General features: G+C 40.2%; 2 protein-coding genes across 3 annotated transcripts; both read right to left on the bottom strand.

The window, feature by feature from the left end:
• Nucleotides 1-1837: 1837 nt before the first annotated feature.
• On the bottom strand, nucleotides 1838-3953 carry LOC308075546 (uncharacterized protein; the record flags this gene model as incomplete). The annotated part of the gene is made up of 4 exons (XM_080415492.1): nucleotides 1838-2190; nucleotides 2661-2716; nucleotides 3073-3194; nucleotides 3348-3953. The coding sequence occupies 4 exons, from the start codon at nucleotides 3951-3953 to the stop codon at nucleotides 1838-1840; spliced, it is 1137 nt and encodes a 378-aa protein (XP_080271618.1).
• A 2751-nt stretch (nucleotides 3954-6704) lies between these two features.
• Nucleotides 6705-19581, bottom strand: yif1a (Yip1 interacting factor homolog A). 2 transcript variants are annotated; one of them, XM_080415839.1, is made up of 9 exons: nucleotides 19496-19581; nucleotides 19095-19155; nucleotides 18088-18332; nucleotides 12661-12765; nucleotides 11371-11449; nucleotides 11206-11263; nucleotides 9887-10042; nucleotides 8212-8305; nucleotides 6705-7660 (listed from the first exon to the last, which is right to left on the bottom strand). In XM_080415839.1, the coding sequence occupies exons 2-9, from the start codon at nucleotides 19126-19128 to the stop codon at nucleotides 7502-7504; spliced, it is 930 nt and encodes a 309-aa protein (XP_080271965.1). In that variant the 5' UTR covers nucleotides 19129-19155; nucleotides 19496-19581; the 3' UTR covers nucleotides 6705-7501. The 2 variants fall into 2 exon arrangements, with proteins under 2 accessions (XP_080271965.1, XP_080271964.1); XM_080415838.1 differs by having other exon boundaries at nucleotides 19095-19154; nucleotides 19485-19561.
• Between the last annotated feature and the right edge of the window lie 391 nt (nucleotides 19582-19972).

Here is a 19972-nt window from a genome sequence, read left to right as displayed (position 1 = left end):
CGACCGCCCTCGACCATTAGATCTATGATTTGCACATTTGGTTTGCACGCCCTCTAGTGACTGTGGTGGCAAATACAAGTGCATAGTGCAAAAGCAACATAAAGAAAAATATGCCAAAACTCATCTGAAAAGTAACTTTTTTATTGTTAAGAAATGTAAGTGAAAAGTTTCTCTGACAAAAAAATATTTTTTAAAGACATAAATCTCTTATACTCTTAATTGGATTGAGGTGGCATGGCAGTGACTTCGTTATTACAGTATCTCTCCAATTGGAATTAAAAAGGTGCGGCTTGACATCCATGGTCTTGTTTCAGCTTATCTGTTAAAATCAGAAAGGTCTTACAGATTCAGAACATGACATAAATAATGCATAACATGAAGGCAGTGTAAGTGATATCTTTTGGTTTTTTTGTGAAAAGGTTAAAGCTCTGTTTCAATATTTGTATTAAACAAAAAGGTTAAAGCTCTATATTCAGATAGTAATCATTGCTATAGAGTGTTTGTTCAATAACAGGGGTCTCCCCATCACTCCATCTCTTTAATAAACAGAAAATAAAATTTCAGGTGGGTTGCCAAATTCAACCAATCAGGAGAGAGTATCAATTTATCAGCTTCCAGTTTCAATTTTGTCTGCTCTCATCTTTGTATCATCACTTCCATTTCAATTGTTTAGCCTGTACCCTGTATGAGTTCTATCTCCTGATCGGATAAAACGAATGAGCTGGAAAGAAAGGGAGACTCAACAAACACTCTGTCGCAATGCTTGCTATCAGAATATAGAGCTATTTAACAAAAGCAAATCACTTACTATATGTTTAACTGTGTCAAAGAACATACTTGTTTTTTTGTTTTTCTTTCTTATGTAACCTCTGGTGTAATATCACATTTTCAGATATGCCCCTGAGATGTGCTAGGGAAGGCTACACAAGAGAGAGAGATAATAATACAAAAAAACAAAAACAATCTCTGTGAAATGTTTCCTCTGATACCAGAACAGAGTGAGTACATGTGAAGGAATGTGATCTACAGTCATGTTAGTGCTTCAGATAAAGGCTATTAAAAATAATCTCATGCCAACATAAACATCTCAGGGCAGTATCAACATAGCACACGGCAGCATAGTTGTAAATTCTCATCAGTCCACCTCTGATCAATTTAAAGGACCAGACCAGTCTAATGGACTTCTAGCTAGTCGCAGATTGCCCATCTTCAATAAGTGTATGCAGACTTTGGTTGATCGCTGTCTACATTTTTAAATGTCATTCACTACCACTGAAAGTCACTACGCCATTTATTTGATCAAGAATTACTGTATTATTAAGCCATTCAAATTTGTTCATTGATATCAACAAAAACTGTTCCTTACAAGTGCTGCATTTCAAACTCAAATATTAACTTGAAGAGGGCTTTTAATTATATAGTGAGTTTTAGCTAACGTTGACAAACATCTGATACGTCTGATAATCAGAAGATCACAGGTTCGTCCATGTTTACGTGTCTCTGAGAGTGACACTAAGTAAACCAATAACAGCTCCTCCCCAGCGCTCTTCATGGCCATCTGAGCAGCCATCAGCAGGGTGAAGCTGAAACTGCATTTCCCCAGGGAACAACAAAGGTCTCCCCTTTCCTAAACAAAACACCATTTCCCAAAAATAAAGCAATTCTGGGAAGAATGGTTGAGGCCGAGGTGACATGACATGCAGTAATATTGGTATGGTCCTTTAATGATGCAGAACGCAAATCTGGGCATATGTTACGTCTGTTGGGGCCCATTTTGCACACACTTCACCGCACGATCAGACGCGTTTGTACAAGGTTGTATAAATCAGACGTGACGTTAATGCCCGCTGCCCGCCAGGTCCAGCAGTGAACCAGCGGCCTCTTGGGCCTCGGCGTCAAGCTGAAGGATCTCCACTGTCTCTAGGTCCAGTTCAGTCTCACCGGGCAGGACCAGGTACTGGTACTGGTCATACTGGTAGTAGTGTAACTCGATGTAGCCGCTGTCTGATAGGGGGTCTTTCTCCATGTCCCCGCCTCCTATGTCGTCCTGGTATTCCACATTCTCCATGGTGACAAGCTCCTCGTGATCAGGGGTTAAAGGGCAACTTGGGTTTTCTGAGAGAGTCGGGTTGTCTGAAGTCAGGGCATGGAGAGGTGAGGGATTTGTTGCCAGGAGGTGTGCCAGGGAATCTGTTCCACAAAACACAAAAAACTAGAATTGAAAGTTCTTTCTTTTTCTTCTTCTTTTTTTGGGGTGGTTGTATGTACTTAGCACATGGTATGTAAGACAAAAATGTCATTCAAGGCAACCTGCTTGTTATTTGTTCTAACACAAATATAGCACATATATTCGCTCAGAAATAAATGGACAAAACCTAAAGGAGACAGCCTATTGCAGGGACTATGGGTTGTCATGGTAATAGAAGAATGTTGTCATGCCAACGGAACACAAACACAGGAACAATGTTGCATGCTGAGAGCCAGTGAGAGGATTGATGAAGCAGGTAATAAAAAGTGCAAACATAACATTTTCACCAGCAAGTACATTTTTGTGGAGAGTGGAAAGCCATTTGTAAAGAGTTATATATACCTGCTATTAGGGGGGGGGGGACATTCTAGTATGATATTGTAGTAAATGGTACTCTACTGCCATCACCAACCTGAGATTTCTGAAGAATCACAAGCCATAGAAAGTCCATAATCAGCTCCCTCCAACCTGCTCCACAAATAAACATGCCAGCACAGAATGGTTAGATTAGAGGTTAGGTTAGAAGATCAGTTGACAGGGTTATTTAATGAAATACAGTCGATGTCAGATTGTCATACACATTTAGAGGGGTGCTAAAAATATAAAAATCATTCACAGGGCACACATGTGCAGGCAGCAGAAATATTCAGTGGGTAATGGAGCAAACTACCTCATGTTTTTGTTTTGACTGGACTGCGGCCCAGAAATGTGTAATCGTATTACCATTCCCAATGACCATCCAGACAGGCAAAAACAGCAGGACTTCTGGAAAGGTTAATATTTGACATTACATATACTGGTTACTGTGAGTGTTGTTCACTTACAATGCAGGCTTGTTCAACAGGTTACTGTTAGTGCTGTGGTAAAAGTGTGTCTTCCTGAGGACCTCAAGGAGAGCTGGCCGATATTCCGTACACACACACCACAGTGACCCCTTCCCTACAGACTGAAACACATCAAGCACAGTGGGAAACACATGAAAACAACCCATCCAGACATCTCACCATCAGTTTTAGATGAAATATCATCCACAATAATGAGAGTGTAATGTGTAATGATGAAGAAAGCAAACATAATCAGTTTGATGGTATGAGCCCACCTGGCTCTTGTCTCTGTTAATGCGACGGAAACTTTTGCTCAGAGACAGATTGTGTCGAACAGAGTTCCTCCAGCCTCCCGAAGCCGTCCTGTAGTATGGGAAGTTGTTCACAATCCACTCGTAGATGCCTTTCACCGGAAGACTCTTGCTTGGCGAATCCTCTATTGCCATGAAGATTAGACTGCTGAAGGAATATGGGGGCTTGGATGAAGGGGAAGCTGCAGTGGACTGCGCCTCCAGCAGGGGCAGTGGTGTGATCTTGTGGAGAGGCTGCAGTGGCAACAAGTTGGCCCTCTGGTGCAGCCAGCTGAGGCAGGTCAAGTCGTCCTGGTCGGACGCGTTTACTGAGCCGAGGCAGTGTGTGTTTGGCTCATTGAGGCAGTGTGAGAGAGGGGAGAGAGGGAGAGAGGAGGAGTGAAGGGACTCTGAGGCCGTGGGGGACAGACAAGTAGGAGACGGAGGGGAGGAAAGAGGAGAAAGTGGGAACGATATGGGGGTGTTTGAGGTATGCACAGGAGTGGAAGACAAAGGCAGACATCCTCCCAGGGTGTTATAGCAGGAAGAAGACAGAGGGAGGGATGGCAGTGGGTGAGAGCTACTCTCCATCTGTTCTCCAGGGGTGAACGCCCAGCTTCATTCAGTTGGAGATCTGTTGTGGGGAGAAGAAAAAAAATAAAAAATGAATGATGTATGGCGTGGACCTCTAGGTGGTTCTAAGAGCAGCAGCATGAACTTGATCTACAAAATGTGTTTGTTTTAGCATACTTTTAAATGTTTTAAATGAAATGTTTGGAATACTCATGATTGCTTAGGCTATTTATGTGTATTGTGATTTATATTTTATCTTGTCGAGTTTTGTAAACTGCCATGTGAAAGCAACATAAACAACAAGAATTATTTATATCGTATTTAAGCTGCCGTTAATAGTTTACATGGCATAAGTGGGCCAGCAAGGGCAGGGTCAAGATTTCCAGATCCATTTCAGAGTTGAGCGGAAAAAAACGAATGAACTCAACCTTGATTCTGAGTTAAATGTTATCCACAATTTTACCCCCTGATGAGCATTCACAAAATAGTTTCAAAGTCCACTCACTGCAGGCATGCACCCAGTGGTGTAAAGTAGCTAAGTACAGTACATTTACTCAAATACTGTACTTAAGTAAAATTTTTAGGTATTTTTTACTTTACTGGAGTATTTCAAATTTACTGTAGCCTACTTTTACTTCTACTCAACTACATCTCAGAGACAAATATTATACCTTTATTCCACTACAATTATTTGGACACTTTAGTTACTAGTTACTTTGTAGATTTGGATTATTATTACAAAACATACATTAACCACTTCAGCCCATATACATTTCGGCCAATTCAAAATAGCCGATCTACAAGCTCACAAATGTAGCATCTTGAGGCATTGTGAGATTGTGGATATTTTCAAAATTTGAAAACATATACATTTGAAAACTTGTGAAATGGTATATTTTGCTTAATGAGTACTTTCTACTTTAAGTACATTTTGATACGTACTATTGTACTCGAGTAAATTTTGAATTCCAGACTTTTACTTGTAACAGAGGATTTCTGCATTGCAGTATTGATACTTTTACTTAAGTGAAATATGTGAGTACTTTTTCCACCACTGCATTCACCATCAGCTAGCTAGCTACCTGTCTCTTGTTTTGCACCATATAATAGCCTCCTGCAGGTGGTCCCAGACCCAGTCTGAACAGGTGCACTGCAGGCTAAGTTCAGTCATGGAAAAGTTTGATTCACTGACCGTTTGCAGGTTTCTTATTAGTGGCACATTGGCCAGGTATAACCTAAATAAACAATGAACTGAAATCGACCTTTATTGGCAAATAGTCACACATATTATGGCCTATGTTAAATGAAATGAACAAGGTGAGTGATCGCCTACCTCAGTGTGAACACAATGCCGCATGGCTCTATACACCTCAATGGGAAAATGGCGCAGAAATATTAAGTTACAGACATGCCTTTTGGTTTGGCGAGGTAACATAAGCTTTGTGGTGATGATGTAGATAAACGTTACACAAGGTGGAATAAAGCGTTCATTTAATAGTCTCTTACCAAATGATCAACGGATGACGGTGCCGAGGATCAGTCTGTGGTAGAAGTTCTTGCTGTAAAACTCTGCTCATTAAAAAGTTAAAGGTAAAATTCGAGTCATCCGCAGACAGATTCCTGAGGCTCTCCGCGTTCTATCCCAGACGAGCGTTTCCATGGAGACCAAAAGGACGCTTTAGCTATTACGCGCCTCGAGCGCGTTCCCGCCCCATGGCCATGATGACATCAATTGGTGGTGGAAAAACCCACATTTTTCACTTAAGTAAAAGTATCAATACTGCAATATAGAAATACTAACCACTAACCACCTTTAACCACTTGAGCAATGCGAGGCATTGCTGAAGTGGTTCATGTATGTTTTGTAATAATAATCAAAATCTACAAAGTAACTAGTAACTTAAGTTACTTATAATTGTAGTGGAGTAAAAGTACAATATTTATCTCTGAGATGTAGTGGAGTAGAGGTAAAAGTATTGGAAATACTGAAGTAAAGTAATACCTCAGAATTGTATTTAAGTACAGTAGAGGACATTCGTTTGCAACGAAATGGCACCCACTTACCTTTAAGAGGCCCACTCTACATTAATTTTAATATAGTCTATGCCTTCTGGCTCCCAATAAATGACATCTTCACTGACTCATCCCCCAGCAATACTCATTCCTTATAAGACTTATTTTCTGAAAGATGTTAAACTATGCAGATGTATTGTTAATTAATTGTTCATGTTATCTAAATAGAAATAATGTAAATACTAACAAGGTTCTTTACATAGCATGTTTAGACAGATGCTACTATAGGTTTGATGTTTACCTGGTATCGTAGTTATTTTGTAGCACGGAATAGATTTCCTTGCACTCCATTTACTACTTGACCATTTACCCTGTAGTTTTTTGACTATAGGGTTCATGCCATTTACTCTGATCTTGCACTTTGTAAGTCAATGTTATGAGTCAATGAGTGTACTAAATGCCTAATTAAATTGCAAGATTTTCACAAATTAAGTGATATCCGATTATTATGTGGTCGCCGGACAAAAGCAATTGCAGTAGCATTAATACGTTCCATCAGTTTCTTTTTTTTCTTTTTACAGCACAATTGAGTGAATTGACTCACTCCATAACATGGCAGGTGGCAGTATTTCTAATAAATATCTCATCTCACTCAGCCATGGGAAATAAGCTTGGAAGTGAGATCTTGTAAAACAAAACATAAATTCAAATGAAATTCCAACAGTTTGCACAACAAAAGCAGAGGCATAGTTTAAATACACAAAAGCTAAATATATTTATTTTTTCTACAAAAGAGAAGGAAAAAAAATCAAACTGTCATGCTGTCAACTGAAGATAAATAGAAATGAAACTGACAAGGGAAATGTACTGGGAGGTGAGCCTGATTTGTACATAATTGTTTAATGGTGGCCAGCGGCAAAAATAGCCAATCTACAACTACAAGCTCACAACGCATCGCATCCACAATGCGACGCGTTGCGAGCTTGTATATTTCCTATGTTCGGTGTGGGACACTGTCGTACAATCAAGTATAAATTAGGCAATAATGTACCAACATCAAAGCCAGAATCTGGGTAGGTCTACGCAGGATTTGTGTATGTGTGTTGATGATTAATTAACATTAATTTACAGTCATTATAAAAAGAGACATTTTGTAACAAGTACCCAGTACAATTGTAATCAAACAAGTCTATGCTTTTTACAATGAAAGCCCTTGTCCTTAAAGTTAAGTGGCCCCAAAAAAAAAAAAGCATTTATCTGTATTACACACATGAGCCATGCTGTGAGACATCAATTCTTGAACAAAATCTCCATTCACTGTGCTGGTGTGTGAACGTCTTTAACACTTCCATCAACATGAGTTCAACACAAATAATGACAGCTCATCCTTCAATGTGTATGCACTGAGCTGACTGATTCCGGAACAGAAAGGCAGGTATAGAAACAGTTGCACTCAACAACCACATGTGTAGGTGAGCATCATGGACATTGATTTTGTTTTGGTGGAGGTGGGTCCAATTCAAAAGGACTGCCGGTAAACACACACTTCCCGGTCACCTGACCAGGTGAGAGGTGAGCCAGTAGATGATGATTGGCTGAAAGACAGCGGTGGCCACGGTGATATAAAGGCGCAATCGAGGTTTGGCACTTGCCCCGGCCCCCATGGAGTCAGAGGAGAGAGAGGAGAGAATCTTCATCTTCAAAGAACGAACCTAGAGACAATGTAACGTTGTTACTAATAATACAATATATAAAAAATAAACTAGTTGTACAATAGTTTCAAATTCACCAAAGGTTAACCATACTTTAGTTTTTTAAACCTACAAATCAGAGACTTATCTTAATGCATAACATGTTAAGTTTAACCAATCTGTATGGTAGTTTGTGTTAATACAATATAACTAGCACATTTGCAGTGGTTGGATGTGATCTCCCTACTCTTTCATTGAGAAATTCCAACCCTGGTGTCAGGTGGGACACCTAAAGTTAAAGATAAAGTTATTTGAAGCAGATGGTGCACCGGATTGGACACTAGTAGACGCTTAATGTTTGTTGCAGTTTAGACAGTTTGAATTACCTCACTCTGTCAGGAGAGGCAGTCAACGTACATAAAACATTTAAAGCCGTTTTGTTTAGTACAGTATCAAAATATCCCTGAATGATTTAGAAACAACTCATTTATGACATTTTAAAGGATTATAAAACTTTCATGAACAGACATTGGAAAATACAGTAAACAATGATTTGCTTCTAAAATACTTACAATGAAGAACATTAGAGCACAGGAGGACCAGGCCAGGGCCACATAGTAACCATCACTACCAAACAGTAAGCCACACAGCACCGTGAAGATCATCCTACCACACACACAGAGAAGAACACCAAACAGTAAACCACAAAGCACTGCGAAGAGATCATCCTACCACTCACATCAAAGAAGCATAAAGTTCACTTTGGTTATAAGATGTCCAGAGGACAAGATGGATCTGACATTTTGGGAATTAGGGAGGACTCTCCCTCGTAATGCCTAATTCATACTCCATCACACAACGGTGTCGTGCAATGCAAAAACATTACCTGCTCACAAATCCCTGTGGTATATCTGGACAAACATTGATGCAATACCTTGAAAAATACCAATATTCAATACCGTTTTTGATACCATAGGGGAAAAAAGTAATTAGAGGGCATCAAAAATATAATTTTTAATAAAAGACAAACCGAAATATTGTATATCATAACTGAAAACTGTAATTTGTAGTCATCTTGTGCTTTATATGTCTGAAGGGAAATGTACATTGTCTTAGTGCAGAAACATCCATATAGACAGACAACTTCAAAAGACAAAACACAGGGGGCAGACTTGCTGTTTATAAAGTAGTTATCCATAGTGTAAAAACTATGCTAATGTTGTACCATTACACTCAGTTGACATTGCACTGTAACATTGCTAGTATTTGAAAACAGCAATGTAGTTTTCTCTTTCTGTGAGGTGCGTCCTGGACAGAAGTCAAGTAACGAGGGAGAGATTGAAAGAGGAAGTGCAATATGGATTGATTTTGGTCCAAAACAGCACCTCAAAACTGGTTGGGAAGGCTCTGCACTTGCGATCTTAAGCAAACTATAACAATGTGATAAGATCCGCAAACTATAGTCAGGAGGAGCAAACAAGATTAGTTGAGTTACGAGAGCTGAGTGCAGCACTGTGAGAAGTGGGGCTGTGGCGTGTCGGAGTGTGAGAAATACAGGATGTTTTCTTTACGTTTTTCATAGCAGAAAGCACAGCTTTGAAATATTAAATGATAAGTAGCTTGCGAGGTTAGTTCAGGCAGTATATAATCAAGAGGTTACACTGCTCATTACTATGTGGGTGTATACAGTGTTATGCAAGACCCATACGTCATACACTGACGTGGCAATCAGCTGACCAATTGCGCGGGTTATTTAAGCACACCTAAATCTGCGTTCCTTCCGCTGTATCTGTCCCTGGTTTGTTGTTACGTGGCTGTTTGCTCCCACCGCCACCCCAGCACCACCAGTGGGCTCTGCTATTAGTTCTGTTCCCCATGGGGGGTTGTTATTGTATATCTATCTCCCTGCTCTTAATGGTTAATGATGGTTGTCTAATTGTGCTGAGCAGGGAGAAAAATGTAGCAGAGCCGAACGCCTAAATAAAATATTACATCCACACTTGTAAGCTCATTCTATAATATTGGTTCAATCTATTCGTTCTATAATATTGGTTCAATCTATTTGTGACTTATCTGACGGAAATAGCTTAAATATTGTTTCAATATGCAGTTTCCATCTCCGCTTTTATAATTCAGTTCTTCCCACTACGACTTTGACAAGGCATGGTCGAAGTATCTGCTTTGAAGACAATATGACAAAGATGTACTGACAGGACCAGAATGATTGGCATATGATGCAGCCCTTACCCAACATATTTGTATCCACTGTAGGCGATGAGGTCAAAGGTGGACAGGTCTGTGTGTACACTGATTAGGTACAGACTCAGCAACATGGCCAACACCTCAATGACGAGCCACACCAGAGCAGTGCTGGCACACAGTCCAAGAACCTCAGGACTGAACCTGGGAGGGAACACAGAACTGCCTCGTTCAAACCATTTGCTGGAGCCATTATGAATTCATATTGTTTATGTTCCTGTATTACTTACGAAAATAGCTGCTCTACAAGCATACGACACCATCATACAATGAAGGATAAATCGGGCTAGAGTTTAGAGGGCCACAATGGAAATAAGTGTTAGGGCTTTATTGTGTTTTTATCCTCGGTGATAGTGTCTGCTATATGTTGTGGAAGTGCTGCTCTTTCCTTTTATCACCAAAGGATAACATTCATACTGTCTACTGTTCAATGTACAAAAATTGTTATTTGAATATACTGTATTAAAAAGTTCGCAAGTCAAACTTGCACAAAAATGTATAGACTTAAACATTTACATATGGCTTACTTATTTCCTGCTGTTCCCAAATTCAAATATGTCCCTGGTAGATTTCTTTAATTACTTTAATCATGTTTTGGTTTTAATTAAAAACTCTGTCTTAATGATATTCTGTTTGTACCATAAAGGAAATTCCTAATTGAGCTACAGTATAATAAGTTTAATGGTGCAAAGTATATATTCTCACAAAGACAGAACAAGTATCTCATATTATAGGTATTATTTACAGTGATTCTTTAAAATAAGAAATGCCTCATAAGAGAAGAACAGGTCTTTGCACAGTTTGCAGAGTCCCTAAGGAATCCTCATGGCCAATTAAAATATTCCACAAGTGTATTCATACCTTCATACCGTCTATGACTTGTTGACAGCGTCTCCCACAAAATGTAAACAAGGAAGTGAAAGTGATCTTGCCAACTAATCAGAATGTGCAACATTTAATGAAGCGTCTGCAACCTTTCATGTTTCCTGAGGTACTGTCGACAATGTCGGCGAAGGTCTTCCGCAAATGTTTTTGTTGTTTTGACATCATTTTCATTGTGCGATGTGTTGTTCACTTGTCGCTCCAAAAATAAATTGGCCTAACGTATTTGTGTTTCAATCTGCATCACTAAATAATACTGGTCATTGATAAATTCTCACTTAGTAAAGAAGGGACTGTATTTAGACTGAAAGTTAATATACTGAGTGGACTCTGGTTTATTCAGAACACATTCAGAGGCTCTTACTGTCCCTATATTATTTATAACAGATGAAAATAAAATGGGATTTAAAGGAAAACTTTTTCACCTTTTCTGAATGCCAAGAGCCATCCCCGCCAGCAGAATGTAGGTGATGAAAGCCATTGCTGAAAGATAACAAAAGTGCCGCTGATGAAGGAAACACTTCCTCTATAAAGTTAAACTTAAGTTACAGACAGCTTCCAGTTCAGAAGCTCTGCACAGATTAACTTACTGGGTATGTAAAGATCAGGGGCATTCACATCGTGTCTTGGTGTTAGTGGAGTGTCTCTGTGGTAACGCACTTCCCAATCCTGGAAACATGAGTATGGAAATCATCACATTAATACAATAAACAAATGCACCTGGTGGGTGGTCCAAACCCTGCCCACACCAACATCTCTTGTTAAACATCTCTCGATTGTGCCCTACTGACCTTGACCTTTTAGACTCAAAAGTTAATTATCTCTTCAGGGCAGCCTACTGATCATTCACACCAAGTTTAATCAAATCTGTCCTGGATTTTGACCTACCACTCCATTGTGACATTGACATTTTTAATGCAAACTTTAACCTTTAAATCTCCTTGGGACAACCTACAGATCCTTCAATTTCTACCCAAAAGTAAATACTCTCATCGGGGCAACCTACTGATCATTCCCTCCTAGTTTCATTAAAATCTTTCCATCTGTTCTCAAGTAAAACATTTTACAATCCCCTGTCCATTGTTGCAGGCAGTGTAATAAAAGAAGGTTTAACCCATTGAGACCTGGAACGCATCTGTGTCACTTTAGATTTCTTTGGCTATTCAAAAATACAGAGTGCCGCGCTATGAGCTTGTAGATCTGCTATTTTTGAATTATTATTATTTTTCTTCAAAAAACTGTTTGGATTTAGAAAACATTTTTAAGAATCGCCAAGGGTTAAACCCGACTTGAATCTATGATACTCATACAATGATTTCAACAAAGTTTGCTGACACGTTTCCAGCATTCTGTCATATGCCCTAAAATAGATGGTGAAATAGAAAATTCAAGATGTGCTTCTCGGTCTGTTCTTTTTCTACAGGTATCATTGTTTTTCCAAATCATTATTTTTGAGTTTAGCACCCTATCCTGCACCTACCGCCATAATAAGACACTTCTATAAGCATCAGTTCTAAATGATCCTGGTGTGTCTCAGACATACAGTTCTAACATAGTGTAGGTAGGACAAACAGAATGAAAGCACACAATGTTACAGTGTTGGCATATCTTATCATCGCAAAGTATAGAGTGAGAATTAGTTGAGTTCAAAGTGCTTTTATGTCCTAAGTGTCAGTCCTCGCTAGCATGTTTATAAATAAAACTCACACTCATAACGAAGATGTGATTAATGGGCTGATTATCTTCTTAGAGTGGCTAGTGGTCCGAAATATGATATTGAATAACGTTTTCCTACATTTGTATCTCATAATTAAACAATCTGCATGCCCTAGTACATTGATTTCACACATCATGTTTAATGGGGTAAATCACTTGTTTACCTGATGAGTGTACGGGAACATAAGCAGCATGAGTTTCTTGACGACATATTTGGTGTCAACAGCAAAGAAATGCTTCAGCTTGTTTATAGACATAAATCTGCTGATCTGAAAGGAAGAACAAAAGCAAGAATTATCCTACAGCACATTTGGCTTTGCTAAGAGATCTTTGTTTATTAGATAGCAGAGTGCATAGAGACAAGCAGAGTGTGTAGAGACAAGAAACTGAGGTCAGAGAGAAGGGACTGGGATACTTGCAAGACATTTCAGGAGTCCGTTTCAAACTCGGGTCCTTGCATTAACAAGGAGCATGTGGTCCATGCCAAGGTTACTATAGTTTTGTATTTTTCCTTACTTTTTATTTCTATTCGTTTTCATTTTTAATTCAGTCATGAGTGGGTTTGTGAGTTTCACTTTAGTTATTATTGTATACATTTGTTTTAATTTAGTTTTGACTGTATTTTGTCAGTGGTAATATTTAAGAAGGTCAGAATAGGTAGGTAAGTAAAGTACTGTGTAATACAAACACATCACCCTGTGAAGGCAATTGAATCACATTCATCCCTGTGTCAATGAACTAATGGAGACCACCAGGCACCCATTTGGCTTTTTCAATCATTTGGCTACAAGCATTAATTCAGCCTGATCAACAGCAGTGCTTTTGAACAATCTAAGCATCATGGATGCCACTGCCGTCTAAAAACGTTCATGCCAAGTCCACTGGCCACACCCTGCATAACATTGTAGTTCTTCTTGTCCTTAGGTAATGTTTTATTTTTAATCAACGTTAGAAAAGCTAAGGACTAATTATAATAACACTAGAACACTGAAGTTGTCAGCTGCATGGGAGACTGTGGAAGAGGAACAACTAATGTGAAGGACCATATCCCCATTTATTTACCGTAGGAAGAGCAAGCACCATTGAATCGCTGCAGGAACTTGACCTACTTATTTCCAGGTACCGCTGACGCATTCTGATGGCAAGTGGTTCCCCTGAAAATCTCCGACTGTGCAGCAATATACGTAGGAGCCAGATGATTACAACACAGCTCAAGGAATACAATGACGAGAGGCCGTGGATGAGCGAGAGACTGCTAGCGAGAATGAATCTGAGCTTAATGCAAAAAAGCATTCTAATTATTATTAGTATATTTGGGAAAGGTTCCTGAAGCGATAGAAAATGGACACTGGTAGCTTGCTTTTTTTATTTTATGTAATAGCAAAGTATTCATTTAAAGATGTCAGAAACACTATAATATGTTTTAGGACGTGTTGACTGATATCTAGTTGATTCGAGGGATTTGAAATAGTAGACCACAATACCTGCCATTAGCTCAACAACAATTAAGTGGTACATTAACCTGAGTCAGACATGTAACATGTTTCAGGCGCTAAATTGCAATTATTCAGAATTGAACATCAGAATTTAGGTTAACGTCATTGGATGTTTTGTATGTCATCATAATTTAGCGTAAATCTACGTAATCACTCTTGGAAGTGACGATGGCCCTTCCACTCTCTTCCCGTCCGCTCTCTCAATGCACGCTGCATTTCTTAAACTAGTGGTATGGTGAGAGAGGAAATGAAACAGGGTTTCATCACCCTTTAAGAGATATCTGTGGGGGTCAGTAAATGTGTGCTTCTCTCTATCTGACATTTCTTCAAAAGATGACATTGTGAAACAAGCCATGTCATTTTGTCCAAGTAATGCCCCCCAATAAGTACTGATTAAAGTAATTGCAATGATGTTCAAAATACAATAAAGATGGAGATGCTTCTAGTGTCCAATCCGGTGCGCAACTGCTTCAAATAACTTGATTGACATTGTCAACCAGTCAGCATCCTACCTGACACCAGGGTCTCAATTTCTCAATGGAAGAATAGAGACACATCTGCAGATGTGCTGGCTATATTGTATTAACATAACATATAATCGACATAGGTTAAAATAATGTTTTATTTATTAAAGAAAGCCCTAGATAGTAGCTTTAAGTGATATACTGACTAACTGTGTAGCAGGGCTGAACATTGCACACTGAATTACAGTATTAGGACTGCTTCAAATCCACCCGTTGTGCTACATGGTCGTAGTGTGATGATGTAGTGCTTAATTGTGTGCTTTACCCCCCCTCCAGTCTTTCACAAATTATATGGGAAGATTTAATTATAGGACAACATGAACAAATAAGCAATCTGATCTAGAGGCGTTAGCTGGGCTAGCAAATCAATGCATAGCTGAATTAAGATATCATATTGACTGATGAGCTACTTTAACAAATAACAGATCTGAAAGCTCCCAATGAATCTCATTGTTGCGTAGACCATCTATTTTCGCTATTTGTCACATGGCGAAGTATAGTGTGTATGGCTTAACTCTTTGACTGCGGACGACGCGATAACGCGTCAAGTGCTACTTTGTCCAGTTGGCCGTCGACGCGCTCGACGCGCTGGACGCGCGTTCATTGTTTAATCTCTGATTGCGCTATGCTGCTTAATATTCAATGTTATTCTCGAGTTCCACTTACTTCACGGACATCTGCATCCGGTTTCATGACCTGGATTCCGTTTCCGGTTTTTGATTCTTTTCCCCAGTCATTTTCGTCCAAAATAGGTAAATAAACGGTCTTTCACACGGTATGACGGACAAACGGACAGTTTCTCTTCTATAATCTATGGTCTGGGTGACGATCAGTCATCGCCGTCGTATATCACAACGTAATTTTCGCCGATCAAAACAATGGGGGGGACGTCACATCCGTTTTCATGTTTTTCCTTGTCTAATCTATGAAGAAGGGTGAGAGAGACCCAACGACATGATCAAAGCTGTCATGTGCTGCGCCCTAGTGGCGGATTTGTGCTGGGTCTTTACATTATGTGTCCTTAAATTATTTTCATGAGAAAAATTCAAAATATAAAAATAAAAAAACACGAAAATTGCTGGCACTGGGGGAGTACTTTATGAAAATACTCTGGCAGTCAAAGAGTTAAAGGACAAGTCCGGACTAAAATAACATATAGGTGTTTTTTCCTACTTCTATTGATCCCAAATGACTGGCCATGGGGTCTATTTGCAGAATAGCCCCCGTTGTCCAGTCCCCAGCACCCGCCCCATAGCATAGAGCGGATCCCATAAGCTCTATGCTATGGGGCCCATAAGCAGATCCCATAAGCATATCGCTTCAAAGTCGATGACACAATCATCACTAGCAAAGAAGAGATTACCTATTTGGGATGTATTCTTGACAAATACCTGACGGGTGAAAGCATGGCAACAAAGGTGGTCAAAAGAGTAAACCAGAGAACCAGATTTATGGGCAGAGTTTCCTCTTTTGTCAACCCCCAGGCCCTCAGGACCCTCTCAGGGGCCCTGATTCAGCCCCTTTTTGACTATGCTTGCTCCTCTTGGTACTCCAACACCTCAGTGTCACTGAAGACTAAGCTTCAAACGTCCCAAAACAAACTGATTCGACTACTTCTCGGACTGGGGCCCATGACCCACCTTTCTCCCACTCACTTTGCCAGCCTAGGCTGGCTCAGGGTGGAAGACAGGGTTAAACAACAAAAAATGGGACTGGTCTTCACAATTGTAAATGCAGATTTGCCCGAAATGCCCCCTATACCCGCATATCTGTATAAATACCTCGAAAAAGTTAGCGACACCCACAGTCACGAAACTAGAGGGAGCGTAAACAACAATCTGGTACCACCCACCCATAAAACAAACATGGGCAAATTCTCCTTCTACAGCACAGCCACCAAGGTATGGAATAGTCTAACCCCATACCTCAAAAAATGCAGTTCGCTGGGCCCATTCAAAAGAGCCCTAAAAACTCATCTTTCTGGAGGCCAAAAGAGGAGCTAGTACCAGTTTCCCTGTAGACAGACGACCCCCCCCCCCCTCCCCCCCTTTTTTTAAATATATTTTTTATTATTTTATTTTATTTTATTATGCATTTCTCTGTATTTTTATGTTGATTTTTTGATTCAAGGACCCCAACGGAAACAAGTTCGCAAGGACTTTTTTGGTCGGACCTTTTAGACAAAAGTATTATAAATGTAACTGTGATGTTTTATATTATTTTGCCTAATAAAAATTTCAATCAATCAATCTGTTATTAGTTGTCATTACACGCATCCATGCCTTGGTTGTCCCACACGAGCCGCAAGAGTCTCGTAAATTATGTTTTGGAGTGAGCGTTCGGCACAACTGCCAATCAAAGTGACTGTACTGGCCAATCACAGCGTGTCTTTTCCGGGACTTGGCAAAACACAAAACAGCATAACATCCGTTTAGCAGACTACGGCGGCTTGTGTGGGACTACCAAGGCATGTGTGCGTGTGTGTGTAATGACAACTAATAACAGATTCATGAAAAAAAATAAAGCTTTTGACCGCAACAAATAGCATAAGTAGCGATATGCTTAGGGGCTCTGCTCTATGCTATGAGGGCTGCTGGAGACTGCTGGGGAAACTGGACAACAAAAGCAATAAGCTCTATGCACAACAGCCATATTGGAAAGAAATTGGGCCTGTTCTTACTTAGCCTGGGCAGCATTCCTTTTCGTGTATATGATCCGGTCGGGAGCGGAAGTAGCCCTACGTCACCGGGCGCGTCATCCGCGTCATCAGTGACCGGATCGCGACAAACCGGAAAGACGTCTCACCCCAAAATAAGTCCGTCCTATAAAATCATGTACTTTCCGGAGACTATTTAGCGTCTGTATTATCCGTATTATCCCACGGGGAAATTCTATTCCATTTAAATAGGGATTGGGGAACCAAAACAAAGCAGCACCGCGACAATTCTTTTTTCTTTTTTTTGTTTCAGTAGGCGTGGCCTAGACCGGATCATATGGGTCTTTAGAAACGCAGAACAGGCTTTCCTCCGAGGTGGAAAGACTGGTGACGCGAGGTTAGTTCTTACTTCCTTCACAGGTGTTATGAATGATACTAATGAAGGCTCTGTTCCATTCTAGTCGAACAGAGTCAGGGTGCTGATGCACTGGAGACTATGCTACACCAGTGGTTCTTAAAGTGTGGAGCAGGTACCCTCATGGTTACGGGTGTGTATGTAACTCTGAGAGCGTACAAACTACAAATGGAACCAAATGGACCTTACAGATCAATTTGGTTCCATTTGTACACTCTCAGAGTTATGGGGGTCCTTGAAATTAAAAGGTTTGAGAACCACTGTGCTACACTAAATGGAACAGAGCCTTCATTAGAATCATTGGTAACACCTGTGAAGGAAGTAAGGAAGAGGCCCAATTTATTTCCAATAAGGTTGCTGTGCATAGAGCCTATTCTGCAAATAGACCCCATGGCCAGTTATTCGAGATCAATATAAGTAGGAAAAAACACCTATACTGTATGTTATTTTAGTCCGGACTTGTCCTTTAAGTTGTTAAAACTCCTTTGTGCAGGACTCACCTCTTTGTTTACCATGTCCTTTCCCTGGTTGGCCAGAGAGGAGCCATACATCACTGCAGCATTGGCCATAGGGTCAGCAAACAGGTTGTTCATCCCTGCATCTCCCTGGGGAGCACCCGCAGGCCCAGCCATATTGTAGGTAGGAGTGTAGAAGCCCTGGCTGTTCATTGGTGGCGCTGCGGAGCTGGTGTCTTCAAACAGAAGGGGATCTGCTGCTGGTGGGGCTGCACGAGCTCTTGGCTTTGCTGGGAAGGGAGTGAACATTAAAGACTAAATGGGGTGCAGTGAATGTTGTGTTTAGGCAACATGACTCTTGTATTGCTGTGATTCATGGAACAGAGTGCAAGACAACTGATGGTATTTTGTTTAAGTGACAACTGACAACCCATCTTATAACAGCTTGCATTAGTTAATCCAATAGATTTGGCAGGGAACATGGCATGCAAATTCATTCACAAATGCAGACTTAATCTTAAGTACAACGCACAAATTTGCATTGAACAAATCCAAAGCCAAATGCTGAAAACTAACTGTGACTTAGCTTTCCCTCTAAGTCAGGAGTCTTCAACAGGGGGTCCAACAAATCTTTTTTTATTTTGTTTACATAAACCACTTAGCATCTTTATTCTGAGAAACATTAGCCGAAAATAGCAGAACTACAAGCTCACACCGCCACACGCTGCTTGTAGATCGGCTATTTTCAGCAAAGAGATTTGGTGTAGGAGCAAATCAAGTACTAAGTATTGAAGGTTTAAGTGGTTAAATGTCTGAAATTAACAAAAAACAATAATTTACACAACACTGATATAGTCAATGAAGCCATCTATGAAATATATGAATAAGTTGAATCTGCAACACAATTGTATGCCATGTAGTGGGGGTCCCTGCTTCATCTCTCTCTCAGCTAGGGGGTCCTTGGGCTGAAACACGTTGAAGACCCCTGATCTAAGTGGTGGCAAATCATGCATACAGGAGTTACTTTGCCAAAACTATTACTCTGTACTTACCACTTGCCCGATATCCATGATGTGGCAGGTCCATTGTACGTGCACTGCTGTTAACGTCAGCTTAAACACAACAACAATAGAGAAACAGTCAATACATTGCACACATTGTCCTATATGGAGAGTTATGTACGTTAAATTGATCACACGTTAAATCACTTGACAATAAGTTATCGTTATAATGCTAACTTTAGCTAGCAAGTCAAACATAAGTGTAACACACCAGTGGTTTAGCACTGCAGTAATGTACACACCTCCTGCTAAGTGCCAACCTTAATGTGGATTTGATGGTGCTCATGCAAAACTAATCTGATATAATTAACAGAACACGGACAGGTCGTGGATACAAATGTCGATAGAATGCGTTACACAGATATAAACATTTAAACTCACCTATACCTCCCAGCTAACGTTGCTACTAGCTTTAGCTTCCTAGTTCCTACGTGGATTTCCGACTGCTCTGGTGGTCTGCCCCGCCCCTCGGCCCTGATTGGTTGTCCGGCGCCCGTTCCACTCTGATTGGCTGCCCAAGATCCACTCTGGTTGGTTGTCTGGGCTGTGCCTGCGTGGCAGAAAACGACGCAAACAAACATGCGCTGGATGATGTGTTAATGCTCAATGCTGCCCTTGTGGCTGACGCAGGATCAGCTTTACACCAGCCTGCCCCGTCCACAAACACACTGGATGGGAAACATCAGACCGACCCCGGATCAGTGATGGAAGAAGTACTCAAATGTTTTACTTAAGTAAAAGTATCAATACTGCAATGTAGAATTACTCTGTAAAAGCCTGGAATTTCAAATTTACTTAATAAAAGTAAAAGTAAAAAAGTATTGATATCAAAATGTACTTAAAGTAGCCTATCAAAAGTAGAAAGTACT

This window comes from Gymnoscopelus braueri (assembly GCF_963280865.1).
Source record: "Gymnoscopelus braueri genome assembly, chromosome: 20".
Lineage (NCBI taxonomy): Eukaryota > Metazoa > Chordata > Actinopteri > Myctophiformes > Myctophidae > Gymnoscopelus > Gymnoscopelus braueri.
Note: the sequence above shows the minus strand (reverse complement) of the source record. Positions and strands in the feature narration are given on the sequence as shown.

Coding starts and splice junctions, on each gene's coding strand:
- yif1a (XM_080415839.1), bottom strand. CDS start 19,128: ATGGACCTGCCACATCATGGATATCGGGCAAGTG. Junction 11,450..12,660: donor TGTTCCCGTACACTCATCAG/GTAAACAAGTGA, acceptor TCATGTTTCCAG/GATTGGGAAGTGCGTTACCA. Junction 11,264..11,370: donor CCCTGATCTTTACATACCCA/GTAAGTTAATCT, acceptor GTTATCTTTCAG/CAATGGCTTTCATCACCTAC.